At 46.1% G+C, this 15,543-nt stretch overlaps 2 protein-coding genes across 2 annotated transcripts; one reads left to right on the top strand and one right to left on the bottom strand.

Moving 5' to 3' along the window:
- Window positions 1-7,410: 7,410 nt before the first annotated feature.
- Window positions 7,411-10,872, top strand: LOC121605496 (stathmin-4-like). The gene is made up of 6 exons (XM_041935422.1): window positions 7,411-7,423; window positions 7,563-7,658; window positions 8,202-8,410; window positions 8,831-8,995; window positions 9,091-9,108; window positions 9,461-10,872. The coding sequence occupies exons 1-6, from the start codon at window positions 7,411-7,413 to the stop codon at window positions 9,467-9,469; spliced, it is 510 nt and encodes a 169-aa protein (XP_041791356.1). The 3' UTR covers window positions 9,470-10,872.
- A 608-nt stretch (window positions 10,873-11,480) lies between these two features.
- Window positions 11,481-12,922, bottom strand: il17a/f1 (interleukin 17a/f1). Its single transcript, XM_041941631.1, has 3 exons — window positions 12,779-12,922; window positions 11,924-12,156; window positions 11,481-11,807 (listed from the first exon to the last, which is right to left on the bottom strand). Exons 1-3 carry the CDS (start codon window positions 12,809-12,811, stop codon window positions 11,549-11,551), a joined length of 525 nt encoding a protein of 174 aa, XP_041797565.1. The 5' UTR covers window positions 12,812-12,922; the 3' UTR covers window positions 11,481-11,548.
- Window positions 12,923-15,543: the final 2,621 nt, after the last annotated feature.

Below are 15,543 nucleotides of genomic sequence, written 5' to 3'. Positions count from 1 at the left end.
AAACATCGAGTGGGTTTTCAGTTGTTTATTGCAGGTGCACTTTTCTAAAGAACTGTTAGAATACAGATAAGCTCCGTGCAACACGTGCAGCCATGTGAACTCCATGCTGTCCAGTTCATCAGGTCCACCTGGCTGGGGGTCGGGCAGCATGAACCTGCAGTCCTGCTCCAGGTCCCCCTTCATGAAGGTTCAGAGTGAAGCTGTTTCAGAGACGTGTTGGTTCATCTGCAGGATCTGAATGGAGGATGGAGCTGCTGTATTGTTACACTGACAGGCCTTTGTGTCATTTTGTTCACTCCATCAGTGTTGGTCGATGAAGTGACAGCAGCAGAAAATAACCCCCCCCCCCCGCCATCGACGGTCGTCTTTGTTCTCTGCTGTTTGTGATCTATCGATCGGCTGCAGTTCGTCCGTCTCCTGACAGAAGCTGTTTGAGCTCCTCTCTGTTTGTCTTCATTCATGTCTCTGTCTGTGAATGGATTCAGATCCTCCGCCCGCCGACCATCTGCCAACACGCCGCCGACTCGCTCCATCTCTCGCCTACACGCTCGCTGAAATCCGGCAGCGTGGTCGGACTGAAGAGCAGCTGAGTCACTTTCCACTCGCTGTTTTCACAAGTTCTCAGTGCAGCTCGAGTCCTACACTACACACAAATAAAGCCCCCACACCTCAGTGGGAAATGCTTTTTACTTCGCTGCTTTATAAACGAACACAAACACTGAACTCTTCTTCACTGAAAGAAGTTCAGCTTACACTATGTGGCCAAAAGTATGTGGACACTGCTGTGTCTGCAGGTCTGTGTTTCCTGGTTTATTTGCAGTGAATAGAAATCTACAACATGCATCAATATTTTCGACATTAATGCTGAACAGTTTGTTTCAACATGTCGACGTCTCTGTGCGCAACAAGTAAAAGTCTTCTCAAACATTTCAAGCGACATGAAAACCGATCACACCGTCGTACTAACTGATTAAAGTTTTAATCATCAAAACAGACTTTTAGAACGTGCAGCTGAAACAGAACTAACAATGTGACGTGATGGAGGCAAAGAAAGACGTCTAATATTCACTGAAGTAGAACGTGTTGGACGAGTCGGCCTGATCGGTCCAATCAGAGGCTGTTCTGCAGCGAACAGAAAGTTTGAGTCAAAACATGGAGCACGAGGAGTTTCAGTGTGCTCGACTCTTCTCACAAAGTCTGGTTTCTGGAAGACAAACGAGGACTGTCGGTTCAGTGGTGTCTGTCCATCTGTCTCTCTGTCTCTCTGTCCATCTGTCTCTCTGTCCATCTGTCTCTCTCAGGTGAGTTTCTGGAAGTCTCCACCTGCAGCAGCAGTGACTCACCTCCACTGACATTCAGCCCCCCCTCCTCTTTTTCTCTCTCGCCTCTCTTCTCTCTCCCTCTCTCTCCGCTTCTCTCCCTCTCCTCTCTCTCTCTCCTGTCTCCCCCCTCCTCTCTCCTCTCTCCTCTCTCTCTCCCCCCTCCTCTCTCTTCTCTTCCCCCCTCGCTCTCTCTCTCCCTCTCTCCCTCTCCTCCCCTCCCCCTCTCCTCTCTCCTCTCTCTCTCCCCCCTCCTCTCTCTCTTCTCTCTTCCCCCCTCCTCTCTCTCCTCTCTCTCTCCTGTCTCCCCCCCTCCGCCCCCCCTCCTCTCTCTCTCCTCTCTCTTCCCCCCTCCTCTCTCCTCTGTCACTCCTTTCTCTCTCCTCTGTCTCTCTCCCCCCCCTCCTCTCCTCCCACTGTCTCTCTCTCCCCCCCTCCTCTCTCTACTCTCTCTTCCCCCCTCCTCTCCCCCCCTCCTCCTCCTCAGTGGGTTGCAGACACGACCAGAAACAGAAAGCTGGGAGTCACGACGCCTCGCCGACACAAATAAAACACACGACTGCTGGCTGAGAGTCAGACTGCTCATTCATCCTGGAGCAGAGCAGGACACACACACACACACACACACACACACACACACACACACACACACACACTGGTAAACTGGTCTCAGCTGGTTTTGAATGTTCCAGTTGACATTTGAAGCTTTTTCTCCAGTCAGAGAAGTTTGAGTGCAGTAATGAACACTACACTCACACACAGTCACACCTGTAGTACAGATGCTCACCTGGTGGACACCTCAGTAGTCCTTGGCCAAAACTGACTCCTGATCTGAGACCAGCGCTCTTTTTCTCCCAAATTTAAACTCTGTAAACTCACTGCGGTCATGTTTATGTGAGAGAACATGAGAGTGATGTGGACCCCTGTCACATGACTGATTTATTGTGACCGATAACAGAAGCACTGAAGTTTAGAAACTAATGTGGACTGATGACACCTGACGACACCTGACCAAAAACTGATCTGTACCGTATATGGCTCCAGTGGTCTGTGTGTCTGTATCAGATTCTGATGCTCTGTGTATCTGGTTCTGGTGGTCTGCATGTCTGGTTCTGGTGGTCTGTGTATCTGGTTCTGGTGGTCTGCATGTCTGGTTCTGGTGGTCTCTATATCTGGTTCTGATGGTCTCTGTATATGGTTCTGGTGGTCTCTGTATCTGGTTCTGTTCGTCTGTGTATCTGGTTCTGATGGTCTCTGTATCTGGTTCTGGTGGTATCTGTATCTGGTTCTGATGGTCTGTGTATCTGGTTCTGTTCGTCTGTGTATCTGGTTCTGGTGGTCTGTGTATCTGGTTCTGGTGGTCTCTGTATCTAGTGGTTTGCGTGTCTGGTTCTGATGGTCTCTGTATCTGGTTTTGATGGTCTGTGTATCTGGTTCTGGTGGTCTGTGTATCTGGTTCTGGAGGGATGCAGTTGAGGACAGCAGAGCTTTGGTTCAGACAAGCAGATGTTGGCGCAGGTTCAGTGAAGATGTGTTTTCTGTACTCTCACCTGTTCACGTCACCGATCACCCTCCCCTTTAACGGTCCAATCAGCTGCTCTGCTTCCAGCTCCAACATCCTGCCACCTTCCTCTCCCCACCATCATCATCACATTGCTGCCCGATGACAGACCTCATGTTAACATGTACAGGTGTACATATATAACACCACCATGTACAGGTGTACATATATAACACCACCATGTACAGGTGTACATATATAACACCACCATGTACAGGTGTACATATATAACATCACCATGTACAGGTGTACATATATAACACCACCATGTACAGGTGTACATATATAACATCACCATGTACAGGTGTACATATATAACACCACCATGTACAGGTGTACATATATAACATCACCATGTACAGGTGTACATATATAACACCACCATGTACCTCTCTACCTCTCTGTGTCTCTAATGTCTCACCTCCATTATCAACTTCATGACTTTCTTACTTTCTCTTTGGTTTTCATGACATCACTGTGTTGAGCTAAGTGCAGTGACCTCATTTTTAGTGACATCATTGTCCGCACTCAGAGATGATGTCATCGTTTCCAGCTACTCTGCTGCTGTTTGTCCTCGAAAGCCTGCAGAGCCAGAGCCTCGCCCCCTGTGTCTGTGTCACACCTCTGTTCTGGTCTGGTCTGGTCTGTTCTGGTCTGTTCTGTTCTGTTCTGTTCTGTTCTGTTCTGTTCTGGTCTGGTCTGTTCTGTTCTGGTCTGGTCTGGTCTACTATAAACAGCTCCATCCTGTTGAAAAAAGGCTGCCTGCAGCTCCTCAAAAAACATTATTCTGCAGATGTGTTGTTGTTTCTGCTGAATCCTGATTTGACTTTAAACACACACACACACACACACAGTGTGCTGTGAGAGCTTGCAGCTGATTGGCTGCAGGTGACATCATCAGTTGGGATGTGGAGGTTTCTCTCTCCCCTTGCAGATCTCACTCACCTTGCCACCTCCGCACCCAACCCCCCCCCCCACCACCACCACAAACCTGAGGCACTGCAGTAACATATGCAACCTAACACACACACACACACGCACACACGCACATACACACACACACACACACACGCACACACACACACACACACTGCTGCTCAGCATCACTCTGAAGCCGTGGAACTGAAACTGGTCCTCACAAAGATAGAATGCACACACACACACACACACACACACACACTGCAGCTGCATTACATCATCTGGTTCAGTGTGAGGAGGAACGGTGAGAACACTGTGTTCTGCTGTGGTGCATGATGGGAACTGTAGTCATGATCTGCGACCAATAACAACATGAAGGATTCAGTGATTTCACTGAAACGTGAAATGAACTAATTTTCTTTTCACGTTTTCTTTCTCATTTTTTATTTTTTTAATCCTGAAGTTCACTTAATTCACGACGAACTGATGAAATCTGTTTTCTACAATCAGGTGTCAGAGTCGTCGTGAGCGTCTCCAATGATATAAACTGATGGTACTCCACCCACAGGTGGTCACATGATGCAGGAGTCTGACTCCCTTTAGATTCAAACAGTTCTCTGATACGTTCTTTAAAAGCTCAACCCGAACCTGGTCTGCAGAGATCCATCTCCTGCAATACAAACAGAGAGGGAGCAGCAGCCCGACTGCAGGTCCTGGTCTGCAGGAAGACCTCCAGAGTTCAGACGTGCAGTGAAAGGCCGATAAATGAATAAGAAACTGGAACATGACAGAACTTCAAACCTGAGACTCAAATGTGAAAGTATCTGTGTGGTTGTCGGCCTCCGTGGGGCTGCGAGTGTTCTCCAGCGTTTGAATGAAAAGTGACAGACAGTCGAGTTTGGCCGTCAAGCAGAGCAGCAGACGGAGGCGTGAACACACGAGCGCAGATCTGTGTGTGTGTGTGTGTGTGCGCGTGTGTGTGTGTGTGTGTGTGTGTGTGTGTGTGTGATGAGTCTTACAGTCGGGATGAGTAACAGCTCTTTGTCAGCCTTTAAATTTAGCGCTGACATTTCCTCAGAAGCTCATGGACCCAACAAACCAGATCAAACCAGATCCAGTTCTCAATGCAGCCAGACAGAACGTGTGTGTGTGCTGTTTTCATGTTCATGTCTTCCCTCACGGGGTCAAAGGTCAGACCACCTGTCGCTGTGGCATTCACATATACAGGTTTATATACGTGTTTTTTATGGCCGCATCTCTCCAGCAGATGGAAATATTCCAGATATCTTTTGTATTCTTTAAAAACATTTCAACCCAACAGATTTGGTATTTTAGTCTCGTTTAGACTGAAGTTCTGTGAACACAAACACAGTTTAATAGTTGCCCAGGTTTTACATCACTCAGGAGTTAATACTCAAAGACACCGTGGCAACAGAGGCGACAGAAGAACAACAACAGATCTGACTGAGTGAAACCAAAGAGTCTCAGATGTGAGTTTTTCTGGAGACACTTTGACACAGTGAAGCCGTTTCAGTGTAAACCTTCTGATTCCTCCTCGTCCTTCCCTTTCCTGAGTTCTCACAGTTCAGCACAGGCTCACATCGGAAACACAATTCACAATTCAGAGGCATAATTCTGCTCCACCTGCTGCTAATCAGCCAGGAAATGAAATGAAAAGGTGGAGAGGGGATAAGGTGCAGGGTGGATGTTCCTCTGATGTCTAAAATATAATTATCCTGTTAAATCCTTCTGATTCTGATGAAGAGCTCTTTGATTCCTCTGAAATAAACCTCCACTACCCTGAACCCCCTCCTCCTCCTCCTCCCCCTCCTCCTCCTCCTCCCTCTGCCCTGCTGGACCAATCACAGCCCAGCATCGCTGCAGTCCAATCAGATCACTCCTGGGTGATGTCATGCAGCAGGCTGCTGTTTGGTGCTGATGCTGCTGAGCTGCAGAGCTTCAGTCTGAACAGAGAGATCGAGCATCACTGCAGGGTGAGTACACACTGCACGCACGCACACACACACACACACACACACACTTACATTTCTATTCACATCTTCATGTATTTGTGCTTATTTTATGTTCTTTCGGGGGTTTCTGCATGTTTGCAGCTCAGATGGCTGCAGCCTCTCAAACAGAAATGTGGAGAGAGGAGAGCAGGTTTCACTCTGGTTCTGTTTCCTTCCTCCTCCTTTCATCTGTCTTCCTGTTCTGTTCGTCAGTTTCATCTTTTCTTTCTGTCTCTTCCTGCATCGTTTCTGTGTCTTTATGATCAGTTTAATGCTGAAGCTGCAGGCTCGACTCGCTCCTCTCTGCAGAAGCTGATGCGCTTACTGGCAACAATGACATCATCGCTTATCCCTGCACACACACACACACACACACACACACACACACACACACAAAGTTTTAACATTGTGTTTGCAGTAGCCCTCAAAGGATGATCAGTTAAGGACTAAGTGACTATTTTGACACCAGATTTGCGTTTTTCCGTCTTTTTCTGCAGAGATGTTGATCTGGCTTCTGTTTGCTGCTTTTCTCTGTTTGGAGTCTGAGTCTCTTGTGTGTTTGTGGTTCAGAGAGAAGAAACGGTTTCAGTGTAGATTTTAGGACCTAAAATTGAACATCTGGTCCTGTTTTGGATGTTGCAGAGATTAAACAATTGATGTAAAACATGCTTCTAAGAATAAATAATAGAAAATTAACCTGCAGCTCGAGTGTCTTTGCAGACAAGTTGTTTAGTTTTCTTCTTCACGTTTAAACTGTAAAAGCTGCTGCTGCTGCTGAAAGTGTTCGGTGCTGCTGAGTTTGGCTCAGCTTGTGTTTGTGCAGCAGCTGGAGGATCTGCACCATCAGGAGGTCGATTCCTGAACTGAACCTCGGAGCTGAAACTCGGCTGCAGCCTGTCGTGTCTCTCTGTGTGCTGCTGATTCAGTCTTCACAGTTTGGGATGAATGTCATCATTAGATGGATTAATGTCCTGAAGTCACAGCTGCTGACTCAAAACCAGCTAATACTCAATCAACTCGACAAGCTGGTAAAACCTGAACGTTAAAATAGGACCTTCAGTTTCAGGGTGTGTGTAAACTGTCTCCTATGAACCAGATTCAGTTTTAGATGCTTCATTGTTTACCATGAAACACCTGTCAAAAGTTAAAGATTAGAGATCAGAGATCGCGTCTCTCTCTGGAACCCAAATGCCAAAGAAGTTTAAAACACAGTGACCTCAAACTGCAGAAAGTTAAAATCTCAGTTTCTCCTCATTTTTCTCTGACCTGTTTGATATTTTTCTGTTTTTGAGCTTCTTCACTTTTCTCAGTTTTCAATAGAGGGCTTTTGTTTCCTGCGTTTAGCTTGACAGGCAGACTTTCCTCTGAGGTTCTAACCCTCCTGGAGGAGCTGCTCATGTGTGTCACGCCTGCGAGGCGTGACCCAGGGCATCACTGGTTGTAGAGAAGCTTAACAGGCTTCAGTTTGTTGTTTTCCTGCAGGTTATTCTGCTGCACTGACTCTGCTGGATCTCCTTTAATGTTGCTCCTCGTCTCTCCTCAGGAACAGACTCTACCTCACCACAGTGTCTTTGACTAAAACAGCGGCAGCAGCAGCAGAATGACTCTGGCAGGTAAAACTTCACTGATTATTCTCTCTGAAAGGCTTTAATAATGTCTCCTGGTTGGCTGATGTCTTGTTCACTTGACTGAATCTCTACATATTTATGGCTGAACTGCAGTTTTTCTTTTTTCTGTCTCGGAATGTTCCAGCATACAGAGAGAAGATGCGAGAGCTCCCCCTGGTGTCTCTCTTCTGCTCCTGCATCCTTCCTGCACCCAGAGACACCACGGCTGAAGAGAAAGAGGGTCAGCAGCTTTAATCCTTTACAGATTATTATCATTAATAGATGAATATAGAATAACGGCTGGGACAGAGCCAGCATTAACGATTTCCTGAGAAAGTCAAGTCATTTGGAAATGACCGAAAAACAAGAGTTAGGACTTATTCTGAAAGCTAACTGACACATGAAGTCAAACATGATCGTCACAAATGACCAAGTGCTCAGGTCAACACAGCAGGAAGCCTTTAGTGTGAAACAGTCAGTTCAAAGTTTAAATTAGATGTTTCATTTGAACTGAAGTTCATGTTATTGATCATATCACTTAAAAATCAGGTGTAGCTTTAGGTGAATAACTGTGAAACCTGGTGCAGATCTTCAGAGGACAAATCCTGCTGATGTAGGTCAGCCTATCCCAGCATGCACTGGGTGAGAAGGGTGTAACCTGCGTGTCTGTGGACTTCATGTGGGAGGAAACTGGAGCGCCCAGAGCAGACGGTCATTAGAATCACACCTGCACCTCCCCTCTGTGAGTTGGTGGTTTCTTGACGGTCTTGTGCTCTTCTTGCAGCAGGCGTGGTGGACTTGAACCTGTGCAACATCCGGGACATGGAGGTGATCGAGCTGAACAAGCGAGCGAGCGGCCAGGCCTTCGAGGTCATCCTGAAGCCGCCCACCTTCGACGGCGGCCCCGAGCTGAGGGCGACCACGCCGCCTCGCCAGAAACCCTCACTGGAGGAGATCCAGAAGAAACTGGACGCCGCCCAAGAGAGGAGGAAGGTGTGTGTGTAGAAATTAGGGCAACAGCAGTGAAGAGACTTTTCACTGTTATCGAGATATTTCAGTCTCAACCAAAGTGGTGGACTGACCGACCTACAGACAGAAAAGTCGTGGAGCTAAAACTGATCCCTGAGGAACCCCAACAGCTGACTTTACAGTGTTATGATGATGAATATCTGTTGAGGTGATAAACTTTTGAAGAACATTTTGTCCGGAGTTCTGTTTGTCGGCATTAAGTCTGCTGCATAGCTGGACTAGAGAAGGTATTTTAGGTGACATCATGCAGTTGTCAATTAAGAAATGATGCTATGACAAAATAAGACCACGTGTTCTCACTCAACAGACTCACAGTCACACAGTGGAGACGACTCTCTGCACAGGCAGAAGCTGACCGTAAATCCTCCCGTTGTCTCCCTCTAGTGTCAGGAGGCGGAGCTGCTGAAGCACCTGGCCGAGAGGAGGGAGCACGAGCGTGAAGTGGCTCAGAAAGCTCTGACCAAAGAACGCCAGGAGCACCGAGCCGATGCCGACAAGGAGCAGCGGCAGATGCACCTGAACGCCTCGCAGGAGCGGCTGCAGGAGGAGGTGAGGATCAGCTTTCACTCTCAGTCCCTGAGATTCAGATTCTGTGTGACGAATATGAATCACTGACAGGAGTCTGTGCTGTTTGTGTCTTTCAGGACAAGCACAGCGTGGAGGTGAGGACGAGCTGGAGGAGCAGGGGGGATTCTGGGTAGACGTACTGAGACAAAATGTGAAGACAGCGCTGCAATGACAAAACTACAGATTTATAGATTTTCAAACACGATAGGATCTGCATCATATTCGTCTAATCTTGTTTTAAATACAGTTTATTTAGTCCCAGCAGCCTCCTGGCCTCAGTCTGTCAGTCACTTTCTTTCTCTGCTGAGGGTAAACCTGACCTGACAGACTCTGAAAGATTCATGCTTGAACCTAGAGAAAAATGTGAGGTCCTGCCGTTCTCCTGTGTGTGTGAGTTAGCATGTGCTAGCAATGCGCTAACTGCCCCCCCATTCCTTCTGTTTCCAGGTGTCTTGATGGCCTGATCACAACACAAGCTGAACTTTATTTGGAAGCCATTTTGGAGGGCTGATGAGCTGAGGATTGATGCGCCGACAACCTGGTGCTGCTCCTACTGGAGGACTGAGAGAGAGAGACTCTGAAAAGAGTGAGAGAAGAAGAAAAAGAGGAAGGAGGAGGAGGACTGATCTGTTCGAGCTCCTCTCTACAACCAGGCCTCTTCTTAATGAGATAAAACTTGTGAAACTGAAGGACGCTGCAGATTCAGTCATCAATAGATGGTTCACAGGGGTTGTACTGTGCTTTGTTGCCATGCCAACAGTGCCAATGTGTTCATGTGTGTGATTGTGTGCGCATCAAGGATTCAACTACTTCACGACGTCTTATCAGAGCTGTACCCAACTCAAACCCAAAGGAAATGAAACAACTTCCTCTTCTGAATCTTACAAATGATCCCTCGACTTCCTCGACACGCCAGGAGAGCTGAACATGAAGGAATCTCTGCTCTGTGATAGTTAGACAGCTCCATCTGCTGGACAGTTTATATCATTACATTTACTGCACAACAGCACAGCAGCAGGGAAGGTTTGATCAGTAAAAAATGGCTCTTTAGTCACATCTAGTGGCAGCTGAGGGAAAGTACAGCGAACTTAGTTCTGAGTCAAGGCCGAGTCCTAATGCATGTTGAGACCAAGTCGAGATCCAGACCAGGAAAGGCAAAAAAAAGTCAACTGGACTTTGTCAAGACCAAAGATGGTTATAGGCTGGTTCAGTGAGACTGAGTCCAAATCAAATACCAATGAGACAAAGAGACACAGGACTGACACACCCACGAGACCCAGGTCCGGTTTAAACCACCAACCAAACCAAGAGGGGTTCAGGTCAAAGCACTCACTGAGGGAAGCCTGAGTTAGAGCAGACTAGTCCAAACGAAACAAGTGCGAGTTAAAGTCCGAGTTTAAACACTCACAAAGCAGTTTGAGTCAAAACACTCACGAGGCAAAGAAGAGTCCGAGTCAACACACACGGCGGACTGGAACAAGGAACAAGTCCTTCAAGTCCTGCAGCCTGCAGAATTTATTTTTCAGACTCATATTTCTGAAGATCAATACAGAGCATGTTAGCATTTATGCAGCCGTCTGAAGCTGCTTTCTGTATTTCCTTCCTGTGTAAACTGGATGAGGCCCGACGACAGTCCATCTGTGTTACATCAACAACAAACAGCCGGGTTAGCGGTGGGGCTAACGTTAGCCACATCACAGGATACTGACCTGTAGAACAATCCGTGAACCAACCGCCTGCTGATAGAACGACTGAGTCTCACCGAAGAAGAACTGATAATCGATCGTGTACGTTGTTTACAGCTACTGTGGTGTGTTTGTGTGTGCCAGTCTGTTTCCCTGGCAACGTCATTGTACAGGAGTCAGGGTGAGATGATGATGATGATGATGATAATGTACAGAAATCACATTATATTTTAAATTCAAGAATAAAACAATGACACTTCTTTGTTCAGTTTTTTTTATTGAGTCAACGATGAATACATTAACACTAATATCACTTTACCAATAAATACCTGCTGAAGATCAAAGCACTTAAATAAAACGTCATTTAAATTTAAACTATAAATAGAACAAAACACATGAAACACATCTATTAAGGATCTGTTTGCTGTTCACATTGAGCTCCAGTGTGTAGTTGTGTTTCGACACAAATGAAGAATGTAAACAAAGAATTCAAGAAATTAGAAAACCTGAATCCACAGAGCAGCATGTAGGCAACAGAAATAAACGTTCAGTTTCACTTTCTCCCTCCTCACCGTGAATTCAAGTCAGAATCAAGAGATCGACTCTTATAGTTTTAACAGCTCGAGTCAAATGTTTGGACTCTGTCAGATATTAATGGACAGAATTAACACTAATATTAACTTTCATTTATAAAGAAGGAGGGTGCAAAGTGCTCGGCCCACAACGTTACAATTACAACAAACATTTTTGGATTTTCTCTTTGAACTTTTTGTCTTGGCGGTACTGGTCTTCCATACAGTAGCTTCTGTCTGTGTCAGACAGACCCGGGACCCGATCCAGTCTCTGGTCCTCATTGTTGGTACCGGACGACGGGCCGGACGCAGGTGCAGCCCACTGCGATGAGGCGGGACTCCAGCCGGAAGTGGTAGCTGTGCTCCGCCCCCGACTCCGCCCCCGCTGACCTGACCCGGCGCAGCAGCAGGACCTGGCGCATGATGGGTCTGGACCTCAGGTTCCGGTCTTCCTGGCCCTCCGAGTCCAGACAGCCGCTCAGCAAACAGTGAGCCTCCGACAGCCTCGGGGGGAGCAGAGACTCATCGTAGGAGATGCTGAGGACGGAGAAGGGGGACAAAAAGGTTTAACATCACTTCAGCTGTTAATTGGAGGATTAAAGGAGCACGCGGCTGTGGGCGTGGCCTCGTTTCTTCTCTGTGTGTTTCCTTACTTGTACGTCCACGGGGAGATGGAGGCGTTCTCCAGCGGCCTGATGTTTCCCGTCACGGCCAAAGCGTTGGGGTCAAGCTGCAGGGGAACCGTTTCTACCATCGCACCGTCAGAGGACTTCCTGTCTGCCTTCGCTGAATGTTTCGATTGGCTGCCTGCTCTCGGCATGGCTGCCGCCTCTGTCGTCATCATCATCACCATCATCATCATCATCATCGCTGCCACACAGACAGTCTGAGGAAGAGGAGGAGAAGTCAACATTAGATCAGACTTTAACTCTTATTATTTTTATTCTCTAATTAAACATGTAAATGAAATTACAGAAACATGTTTTACAGATTTGGGTTGCAATTAACACCATTTTCACCACATAATTAATTACTCAATATGAGTGAAATTTAAATTTTTCGGGGGGGTTACAACTTCAATATTCCAACTAATAAAACAATCTGATGTTTTTGAATGCTTTGTTGGATGTTTGTCTCACTTCCTGTCAGCTCTCTATTGTTTACACACCATTAAGGTGGTTAATGAAAAAAAGAGTTCCCTTTTATGTCATAATGTCACTTTTCATGACTTTTGATGCATTGTTTTTATCACTGGGGTCATGTTTGTCACATGACCCCAGTGATAGAAACAATGAAACACTGCTGCGGTGAAAACCAAAACGGTTGAGTTTATAATTCATTTTCCAGTTAATTGGTTTATTTCTATGATTTAAACTTCTCACTAATTGAATTATCTCTGTCTTATTTCTCTGTTTATGCTCAGATTTCTGGATTTAAACGTCGTCCTGAACTTTTTAAACACAGTGATGAAATCAAAGCTGGGGAAGGCAGAATTCAGCGGCTCTTACCGTCACTCTGGAGGAGTCTGACGCTGAGAACATGTTGACAGGTTGGACTCGGCTGCTTTGACTGTCCTCCTTTTCAGATCTGGGTTCTTGGTCTTTTGCAGGTCTGTCAGACTGTCCTGGTCTGTAGGGTGGTCAGGCTCTGCTGGAGGTTCAGGTCAGAGGGTGTCACCTGGAGGCCTGATGGTACTCGCTGAGCTGCAGATCCTCTCTCTTCGTCTTTGCTGGTGTTCTGCTGGACTTCGGGTTCAGCTCAGACATTTATCCTGATCAGATCGTGAGAGTCAGCGCTGCCGTTGGACGTCCTCTGATGATGTCACCATCTTTCTCTCTTTCTCCACCTGCCCCCTGTCTTTGATCCTTGTCAGTAAACCACACAGACCAGACTTGATGATGAGGCCTGATGGTCGACCCACTTTCTCGGTCGGTGTCGAGGTTTAATTATTCTGCACGCGATAGTTGCAGCAGATTTTCTAGGTCAACGTGTCGTCTGCAGCAGGAGCGCTGCTCCTTGAAGCGTCGTGTTAGAAATCTGAAAACATTTTCTGATTGTTGTGAAGATACAAACAAACAGCTGCAGGAAACAGGGTCAAATACAACCTTGTGTTTGCATTCGCCTCGTTCAACATGACAAAGTGACTAAAGCAGCTCCGTGAAGATGGTTTTCCCTGTTCGATGTGGAGGAACTGGACTTCAGCCTCGTCCAGCAGCTGAAATCCAGCCGGCCATGAGTCCGATTGGTGGAGCAGAAAATGAACTGGCACTTATTTTGACCATCACATCAGTGTTTGTATATATTCCAAACCAACTTTATTTATAAAGCACTTTAAAAACAACCAAGGTGAACCAAAGTGCTGAAAGAAAGAAATAAAATACAGTAAAACAATAAAATAAATAACAATAAAACAATGAATAAAAAATATTATAACAAGTCACACTCTCAGACACGACGGTGCTTTTTTTTTCGTTTATGCTAATTATATGCTAATAAACTTAATATCTAGAACAAGAACCCTGAATTCGTCACGTTCGTCTCTCAGAAATTATAATGAGCATTTTTCACTATTTGTTCCATTTTATTGACAAATCAAAGAAAACTGCTGAAAGACTGATTAGTTCCAGCCCGGATTAAAACCTGGATCACCACAGCAGTGCTGGACTTGTGCTGGACCTCGGTGCTGCTCTGGAGTCTGAATAAACTGAGTAAACCCCTGCAGCAGCTTCAACATCTGGAGGAAAGACTGAACCAACACAAATGATGTATTTCTAAAAATGACCAAGATGGACAAACAGATGAAGATCTAATCCACTGGTTTCCACCCTGGGGGTCCCGACCCTCTCTAGGGGTCAACAAAGCTTCTGGGGTGTCGTGAGGCCTTCGTGAGTTTGGGAACACACAGTCTGCCTGTAACTCAGCACTTCATTCAATTCTGTGAGGAAAAGAAATGAAACTGTTAATTTAGATTTTTATGTAAGATAGAAATGTAAAAAACCTCACAGGTCACGTGATGAAGACCACGTTCACAGAGGCTTTGCTCTCCACTGATCAGCTTCATCCTGCATTAGAAAAGCAAACAACCAAAGAGCTGAAAGAAGAATGGCAGAGCATCAGGGAGGAGAAAGCTCTGGAATAAAGCCTGTTAAATAAAAAGCTCGGAGAATCACTGAGCTCGTCTATGAAACACACCTGGCTTGATTTTCATTGGCCTGAGTGTTTTTGATGCTTCCTGGATCCTGAAGAGGAGTTTTTGCTGGCATCAGGACTCATTTCTCTTGATGTTTCATTGTTTAGATTGTACAGTTTTTATTTATTTCTTTTTAATATATGTCCTGCCACAGAGGTTGAAGAGTAACGCAGTTTCGATTCTCTGTTTGTCCTGTACATACTGCAGAATTGACAATAAAGCTGACTTTAACTTTGACTTCATTGCTGGTTGAATTGGGGGGTTTGTATTGAGCTCTGATGCCTCCTCGGTGGAGCTCTGAGAGCTTTTTCTAGTTCAGTATCTAGTTATCATTATGGATTTTCCATGTGTTTAACACACCGATGAAGACTAATAAAATAATATGAATGCACCAGCCTAATTAAAGTAAAAGTTTGCCATTTGACAGATGCAGTTGGGGACAGCCCACACTGCCAGCTCAGCTCTGACTCTGCTTTAAGAAGAAGGCTGTTTATTAATAGATTCATGTTCATAGGCCCCCGCAGTGAAACAGGTGAAAGAAATAAAGGTTTTATTTATGCAGTTTGGTTTTATTTGCTTTAAAGACGCTCAGATTCAGATGAAGCTGATTGGATGACAGCTAACCTCGGTGAGTCGCGGCCACATATCACGTCACTTCAACGTGTGACGCAACAGGAGAATGCGACGATGCCGAGGGGGCGTCCTGGCCCCCGCAGCCCTCAGGGTCCCCCCCCTCTGTCTTCTGCCGTTTCTTACATTAGCCGAGTTGCTCTGCAGCGCCGGTCACGTGATGCAGGATGCGAGCGCGTTGCAGAGTCTGACCTGGTTTACAGTCGTGTTGTGACTCAGGTCGGTCCGGACCTGCTGCATCATCACTGTGTGGTACGTTGTGTGTTTTTTTTTTTTTTCAGCCCACACTGCCAGCTCAGCTCTGACCTGGTTTGATTGACGGCTCGATGCTTATCAGTGATTTAATTTCCTGTTTCCTGTCAGTTAAACATCTCACAGCAGTTTGTCTTTCGTGTGTGTGTTTATTCTGTTTATTCTTATTTAAATAGTGTCGATGTGTCTTTAAATAATCAA

Source organism: Chelmon rostratus, chromosome 1, assembly GCF_017976325.1.
Source record: "Chelmon rostratus isolate fCheRos1 chromosome 1, fCheRos1.pri, whole genome shotgun sequence".
Lineage (NCBI taxonomy): Eukaryota > Metazoa > Chordata > Actinopteri > Chaetodontiformes > Chaetodontidae > Chelmon > Chelmon rostratus.
The sequence above is the reverse complement of the archived record's forward strand: the minus strand, read 5'-3'. Positions and strand labels throughout refer to the sequence as shown.